Source organism: Austrofundulus limnaeus, unplaced genomic scaffold, assembly GCF_001266775.1.
Source record: "Austrofundulus limnaeus strain Quisiro unplaced genomic scaffold, Austrofundulus_limnaeus-1.0 Scaffold1515, whole genome shotgun sequence".
Lineage (NCBI taxonomy): Eukaryota > Metazoa > Chordata > Actinopteri > Cyprinodontiformes > Rivulidae > Austrofundulus > Austrofundulus limnaeus.
The window spans coordinates 41,489-49,533 of record NW_013953917.1 but is presented as its reverse complement, the minus strand read 5'-3'; the positions used below and the strand labels follow the sequence as shown (position 1 = coordinate 49,533).

Here is an 8,045-nt window from a genome sequence, read left to right as displayed (position 1 = left end):
GATCAGGACCTGTGTGTTTCTGCAGCCGAAGGTTCTGCTGTGGATCAGGACCTGTGTGTTTCTGCAGCCGAAGGTTCTGCTGTGGATCAGGACCTGTGTGTAAACTGATGTTTCTGCATGAATCCAGTTGTTTCAGTTTAAAACTTTATTTATCTTTAATTATTTCTGGAACTCGTTAGTGAGCACTCGTTAGTGAGCACTCGTTAGTGATCACTCGTTAGTGAGCACTCGTTAGTGGGAACTCGTTAGTGATCACTCGTTAGTGATCACTCGTTAGTGAGCACTCGTTAGTGAGCACTCGTTAGTGAGCACTCGTTAAACCTGCATGAGACCGGACCACCTGCTGTGATTACAGCAGCTCTGATGGAACCTGCTCCTCTGATCCGGGTCCATCAGAACCGGTCTGTCCTCAGTTAAACTGCGAGGACAAATCTGGACCTGACGAAGCGGTTCTGGTTCTGGTTCTTGCATGATGCAGATGTTGTTTTATTTCAAACTGATGAAGCGTTCAGGGTTCTGGTTCTGGTTCTGTTCTTCCTGTTTTCTGCACGCCTGAATGTATGAATGTTTGGACCTTTGTGTTTCTCTTGGTTCTGAATAAAGCTGGTTCTGTTCACATGCTGCCTCCTGCAGGCCCGGTCTGAAAAGAACTCCTTATTTTCACAGAAATAGATTCTGACAATTGTTTGAAATCTGAGCATCAGATTGAAACTTTAGATTCTGTCAGATTAAATAAAAACAGTTTAATCTGAAGAAACCTGCAGATTTTATCATCAAACTTCAGTTTGATTCATTCAGATTTACTGAGTTTGTTTCAGGTGAAACTTTGATGTTTCTTCCAGTCTCAACATCAGAGATCACAGCTGGACTGTTTGATTGACAGCTTTCTGCTCTGACGTCAGCCTGTTTGTGTCGCCTGATCTGTCTGAATCAGCTGTTGACAGAACTTTGTCCCGGTCCAAAAGTCCCCGAGCTCAGACTGAACAAACATCCTGAAACCTGAACCCATCCAGGACCAGTAAGATCCAACACCATGCAGCACGGTGGACCAGCGGTTACTGGTGTGTCTGAGCTGCTGAACTTCTGGAACATCCGAACCAGGAAGAGATCTGAGCCTGGAGTTTCAAAATAAGAGTCTAACTCTACAGATTATTACAAAAGTCCTAAAATATGAACTGATTTTCAGGATAAAGTCTTGAGTTTATATTTTTATATGAGATCTGAAAGCAGAGGCTCTGATTGGCTGCTTCAGCGGTCCAATCAGCTCCTCCTGGCTTTAATGTTTAACTGGATCAGAACCAGGCTCTGGGTGTCAGTCAGGGTGAAACCTGCTGTGTCAGTAAAATATCTTTAGTAACAAACCGGATGTGAGACCTGCTCAGGTGTGTCTCACCTGACAGGTGAGCTGTTTGATTCGTTGTAAGTTTTTATTTGTTGTAATTAAATGTTTACAGATTTCGTTGAAAAAAGTTAAAGTTTAAAACCCAGAAGGGTCGAGTTGTTCGACGAGATCAAACAAAAATGATGAAATCGTCTCAGTGAAAACGTGCAGCTGTTTGGGTTTTCTGATGCAACATTTGTTTTGGCTGGAGGAGGAGGAGGAGGAGGAGGAGGAGGAGGAGGAGGTGATGAAGGAGGAGCACAGCGCAGACAAACTTATAAAAACCTGCAGGACACAAAACAGACTGAAGACCTGAACCCGAACCAAACCGAACATGAGTCACGTGGACGTGAAGAACCTGAAGCCCTCCAAGTTCGAGGAGGAGTATTATGATGAGTATGATTATTACAGCCTGACCGACAAATACGCAGGTGAGGATTTGAACCAGCAACTCATCTGTCTCCTCTGGTTCTGATGCTGATTCTGTACGCTGACTTGACTCGGTTCTGTGCCACAGAGGGTTCAGCCCGGAAAGGCAGAACCAAGAAGGAGGCCAGCGACAACACGAACCGCCACAGTCCTGCAGGACACGAGCGGAAGATCGTGGAGAAACTTCAGAACAGCGAGAAGAAAGCCAAGGAGTGAAGCCTGAGGTAAAACACGGAAAAATCACTAAACGGCTTTTTTTCCTGGGAATAAGACTCGGCCGAGTTAAAGACAGGAGCTGGAAGTTGTGTTCGGTTAAACAGCTGAGTCATAAAACAAGTGCAGTTTTAAACTGAAGCAGTTAAAATCTAAAATGAGACACTTTTCTAACGGAGTTCGGTGGTGTATTCGCTCAGAGCTGTGGGTAARGTGGGCGGGGCTGTAGTGAAGCGCAATGTGAGTTAATGTTAATTTAAACACCCCGAATTCTTCTTTTTCTATCTTTATGTTTGAAACATGTACATTTCTTTAAATAAGTTTTTGTTTTATAMGTTTTTAAAGATAAGAAACTAAAATTAGCGGATTTTTAGTGGAGATTCTTTGTTTGTTTAACTTTGGCCCTTCCTCCACAGAGAAGTGCCACGCTGCAAACAAACTGTTAACCCTTTGTTGCTCAGCTGAAACCTGATCTACTGATAAACTCTTTACATCATTTAAACATGTTCTTCAACATGTTTGTCTGAAACCAAAACATGTCTGTGTAACAAAGTTCATTAGGATGATTAAAGCTGGACAAAAGTTCTGAACTTTATTCCTTTATGCTCTGATTGCTTTGACCTGACCTGATCTGCGCTCTGATTGGTCCTTGCTGGGCAGGTGTGGCCCTCTCAGCCTGATCTTGTTTTTGTGAACAGGGCCACTCGGACGGCCTCTCCCGGACACCGACCACGGCCTCATGGTGACGGACCGACATGTGCAGACYGCAGGGGCCCGCTGGAGCTCTGGTGGGCGGGGTTAGACCTGGTCCAGGTGTTCTCCTCAGGAGCTCAGAGCCTGGCTCACCTGGACCTGCGGTGCTGCAGCTGGATGATTTTATTTGATCTGAACTCTTTTTAAGTGTTTTAAACAACTTGGAACGTTTTTCTGTAAACAGACTCTCACCTGCTCAGGTGAGAGATGGGTGATCATGTAACTGTTGGCTGAATGACTCACAAATCATTAAATGAATCATTTATGGAACTTCTCTGAAAACTGATTCAGTTAATTTGAAGTGGTTAAAACTCTTAATATAATGAGCAAAATGTATTAAAGGGATGATTAAATGTTTGTTTTTTCAAAATAAAACTCATTTGAAAGAGAAGCAGCACTTCAGTCTGGACTGGATGTTTTTCTTTCTGCTGCTCCCTCCTCCAGGATCTGAAGTCTAAACATAGATTAATGTTTTACATGATGACCTTCCTGCAGCCTCCAGGCTGACAGTTCAGTCACCACTTGTAAAGTAATTTAGTACAAATACTTCTTTAATTAAGCAGAATTTTTGGCTATCTGTACTTTAGAGTATTTATTTTTCAGCATACTTTTTACTTCTTACATTTTCACACAATTATCTGTACTCTCTAATCCTTACATTTTTAAAAAGACAAGAAGTATAAAGCTACTTTTATTYMATTTCTGCTTGTTTTCATTGCAGCTTGTTGTTGTAAAAAATAAAAACTATCCATATAAACTGAGCCTCCTAGATAGAGTGAATTTAACTGTGGTTGAATGAGAAGTATAAATATATAAAACTCTGATAGTGTATTAGTTTGTACACAAACAAATCATGTCACACTCCAGCAGGACAGAATCATTCAAATCAAAGGACTGTACTTAAGAAGTATTTGTATTTCATGAATTATATTATTACATTTGGCCGCAGCCCTCAGATAGGTTTTCATTTTGGGGAAAAGCTTTGTGCAGCCTTGATATATGTATATAAACTGAAACAGCTGGACTAGTGCATCCTAAATTTAACATCCATTCATTCTTTTAATACAACAGTCATTTCTGCAGTTTTTGGGGAGGTCACCTCCTAATAAATGTCCTTACAGAAAATCTAACTGCTCATTTTAAATCTACACTTTGACTTTTAATACTTAACTACAACAAATATCACATACTTTAASACTTTTACTCAAGTAATATTCCTAAAGGAGACTTTAACTTTTACTAAAGTCATTTTTTGGTAAAATACTTGTACTTTTACTCAAGTATCATTGTGTGGTATTTTATACAACACAAACACTTTCAGATGTTTAAACGTTTAATCAGTTTGAAGAAACAAAAAAAAACTGATAATCCCTACTCCAAAGTGACAGCTTTTAACAAAGAGAAATAAATGTAAACTCCAGGCAGGATTTCTAACAGGCCGTGCAGTACCACCTCCGGCCAGCAGGGGAGGGCGGGGCAGTGGGCGGAGCTGATGAAGCGACTTACCGGAAACGAAGAAGAAGAAGAAGATGCTAAGCGCTAGTTAGCATCCCGGGTGTAAACAAACGCATAAAGCCGCTCGGTGAGTGAGTTTCTGTTTTTCTGAATGTTGTTGTTACTGCGTCCCAGTAAACATGTTTAAACAGTAACTGTGTCTAATGTGGAAGAAAACATTTATTTAACGAGACGAACCCGACCAACAACGATCATTTTAGCTTTAAATATTTTTATATATGTGTGTTTGTAAAACTAGTAGATATAAACTGATGCTCTGGTTGAAAACACGAGATTTGACTGTTAAAGGAAATGTTTAGTTTGGTTTAAATCATATTTAGATCTGATGAAACATGTAGCCTTTACACCTGCTCAGGTAAAAAAAAATAAAATCTGGACTAAATTATTGGACTGTTTGTAAAACATTTATAATAAAATGCATTTATAATAAATATAATAATATTTATAATAAAATGCAATTCCCAAGCTTTGAATGAAGTCCTGTTAAATAAAATTCTACTTGTAGACAATAAAATCTGGACTAAATGATGCCAGAAACAGTAAAGACTTGTTTTATATTTCTTTGTGTTTAATCAGGAACTCTTTAATTGTTTGAGTTGAAACAAACCAACAGTTTATGAGTCTCTGCAGGATTATTACATCCTGAGGACTTTATTCAGACATCATTTAAAGTCCCTCTAACTGTTTCATTCATCGTCTTCTAAAACAGCAGCAGCTGTGTTCTACACAGAACCAGCCACAGAAATCAGCTGATCTTCATCTGTTTGGGTCAGAACCAACAGAACCGAACATGTCAGCCGACACAAAGATCGCAGAGCTGCTCACCGAGCTGCACCAGCTCATCAAACAGACACAGGTGAGTTTTTCTGCAGTTTTTACTGAACGAGACCTTTTCTCTGACTGATGAAGGCTGGTGTTTCAGGAGGAGCGGTCCCGCAGCGAGCACAACCTGCTCAACATCCAGAAAACACACGAGAGGATGCAGACGGAGAACAAGAGTCAGTAACTCCTCCTTAAACGCTACATTTCTAACAGTTAGCTTGTTAGTGACGTGACCTCTGACCTTCCCTGCAGCCTCTCCGTATTACCGCTCCAAGCTGAGGGGGCTGTACACCACGGCGAAGGCTGACGCCGAGGCAGAGTGCAGGTGAGCGAGTGCAGTGCAGCGCAGCATAGTGCAGCGCAGCGTAGTGCAGCGCAGCGCAGCGTAGTGCAGCGCAGCGCAGCGTAGTGCAGCCGCCTCTTGTCCAGCTGAGAAAACTCAGATCAGTCTGCTTCTTCCTGCAGCATCCTCAGGCACTCGCTGGATAAAATCGCAGAAATCAAGTCTCTGCTGGAGGAGCGGCGGATCGGTACGTTTCTGTGAGCTCAGCTGGTTCTGGTTCTGGTTCTGGTCAAACAGTCTCTCTTGTTGCAGCTGCTAAGATGGCGGGAGTGAACAGCAACGGTGATCCTCCCAGGAAGACCATGAGACGCGGCGTCCTGATGACGCTCCTCCAGCAGTCGGCCATGACGCTCCCGCTGTGGATCGGCAAACCTGGAGAGAGGTACCTGCTCCGGTTCTGATCCAGACCTCCTGATCCAGACCTCCTGATCCAGACCTCCTGATCCAGACCTCCTGATCCAGACCCGTTATTATTATAAATTTATTAAATCAGGACTGTGTGCAATTAAAACATAAAAACATTTGATGCTTTGCAGCAGGTTTAGCCTATAAGGCTAGTTTACATCTGTAGTCCCTGCAGTCAACAAAAACAAAACAACCAGCWGTAAGAGAAATAAGAGAAGAAAATAACAGAAAGAGAAAAATAAAACATTTTACAAATAATTATAAAAATAAATAAACACCCCACTCTTAAAACACATAAGTAAAAAGTTAAATCACTGAACATCCGATAAAAATTAGTGATTACAGAGTTGAGTAGATTTGAGATTTAAATAAATTTAACAGTTGTAACCATGCCCACCTCCACCCCTCTCTCCAACACTTATAATTAGAAGTAACTTGTAGAATGGAACTGGTTATAGAGTTTACTTCTAACCCTTTGATCCTGTTTCAGCCCCCCTCCTCTGTGCGGGGCCACCCCGGCCAGCAGCGACTACGTGGCCAAGCAGGGGGACAAGGTGGCGGCGCGGGTGAAGGCGGTGGACGGAGACGAGCAGTGGATCCTGGCCGAGGTGGTCAGCTACAGCCACTCCACCAACAAGTGAGAGACGCTGAGTCAGCAGGACTGCTGCTTCTCTGAACATCTCAGGAACCTCTTGTGTTGTGTCCCTGCAGGTACGAGGTGGACGACATCGATGAAGAGGGCAAAGAGTGAGTTCATTTCTGCCTCGTCTTCATCACTTTCATCATTCAGAGCTGCTGCTTCACCAGGGCCTGATTTAACAAATCACTTCATCTGGACCGATTCCATGTTGTGTGATGAAGCTGTGTGTTTCCATGTTGTGTGATGAAGCTGTGTGTCTCCATGTTGTGTGATGAAGNTCCATGTTGTGTGATGAAGCTGTGTGTCTCCATGTTGTGTGATGAAGTTGTGTGTTTCCATGTTGTGTGTGATGAAAAGAAAAGAAACCGAGCATCCCTGACATGACAGCAGAGCTCAGGTGTTACAGACCAGGACGACTCCTGTCTGGAACACCTGAGCTCTGACATGGCAGCAGCAGCAGCTGTAGGAAACGAAGCTTCGAGCTGCTCGAACCAAAACTCCTGTCTGTAAACATCTGAAACTGTTCTCCTGTATAAATGTGTGAAAGATGACAGGCTAACTACATCCTTTAGTTTTGGTACCAATATTATTTATTAATTTTAGAAACATCATAATATAATTCACAGTGAAGGAATTTTTATCTCAAGTTCTTGTTTTCTTCTTGTTAATAAGTTTTATTGAACAGAAGCGAACAGAAACATTACAAATATACAGTTTTCACTCAGAAGTAAAGAGTTATATCATCCTGTTACCTTATTCCATCACTTCCTAATGATCAAGAAAATTATTCTTAGTTTCTTAAAAACTAATGTATCAACAACACTTTCTGTCAATTCTTTTTTAGTTTAAACCTTTGAAACTTGAGACAGTTTTGTTTCAAGATTAAACTTTAATTTACAAGTTTGTCCTTAATGTTTATCATTTTACCAACAAACCGTTAGAATCAGTKTTTATTCACAGAATGAGTTACTGCTTGATATCTTAACTCATTTAAAATSTGTCAGCAGAATGTGAACTGGTCCCAGCAGCTCCAGCAGCTGTGTTTCACTAACTGTTGTGTAAAAATCAGCTGAGACCTTCTGAGTCTTCCTCTGCTCCAAAGTCTCAGAAGGTCTGATGAGTTCTTGGATCTGCTGTTTTAAAATGTAGCTTCACATCCAGAGTGTAAGAAACAGAAGCCAGAGTTCTGGTTCTGACCCGACCTCCAGACAGAAGGCGGTTGTTCACTTCCTGATGTGGCAGTGTTTGTGTGTTTGTTTGTCAGGAGACACACTCTGAGCAGGCGCAGGATCATCCCTCTGCCTCAGTGGAAAGCTAACCCAGAGACGGACCCAGAGGCCCTGTTCAGTAAGGACCAGCTGGTTCTGGCCCTGTACCCACAGACCACCTGCTTCTACCGGGCCCTGATCCACACACCTCCACACCGGGTGAGTCTCCAACATGTCCTCCACATTCAGCTGTTAGTGACGTCCAACATTCAAACTGTGTGTGTGTGTGTGTGTGTGTGTGTGTGTGTGTCTGTGTGTGTGTGTGTGTGTGTGTGT

The 8,045-nt window shown here is 42.2% G+C and overlaps 2 protein-coding genes across 2 annotated transcripts in view; both read left to right on the top strand.

Moving 5' to 3' along the window:
* Positions 1 to 1,607: 1,607 nt before the first annotated feature.
* Positions 1,608 to 3,173, top strand: nupr1b (nuclear protein 1b; the record flags this gene model as incomplete). Its single annotated transcript, XM_014032695.1, is given in 3 exon segments — positions 1,608 to 1,812; positions 1,899 to 2,034; positions 2,722 to 3,173. Coding segments are annotated over 2 exon segments (225 nt in total). The 3' UTR covers positions 2,027 to 2,034; positions 2,722 to 3,173.
* A 1,109-nt stretch (positions 3,174 to 4,282) lies between these two features.
* sgf29 (SAGA complex associated factor 29) overlaps positions 4,283 to 8,045 on the top strand; it is a gene marked incomplete in the record, with an annotated part of 6,276 nt that continues 2,513 nt past the window's right edge. Inside the window, 9 exon segments of the mRNA XM_014032694.1 lie at positions 4,283 to 4,358; positions 5,001 to 5,147; positions 5,214 to 5,289; positions 5,366 to 5,438; positions 5,579 to 5,643; positions 5,709 to 5,838; positions 6,352 to 6,498; positions 6,573 to 6,608; positions 7,766 to 7,928. Of these exon segments, the coding sequence (XP_013888148.1) occupies positions 5,082 to 5,147; positions 5,214 to 5,289; positions 5,366 to 5,438; positions 5,579 to 5,643; positions 5,709 to 5,838; positions 6,352 to 6,498; positions 6,573 to 6,608; positions 7,766 to 7,928 (756 nt within the window).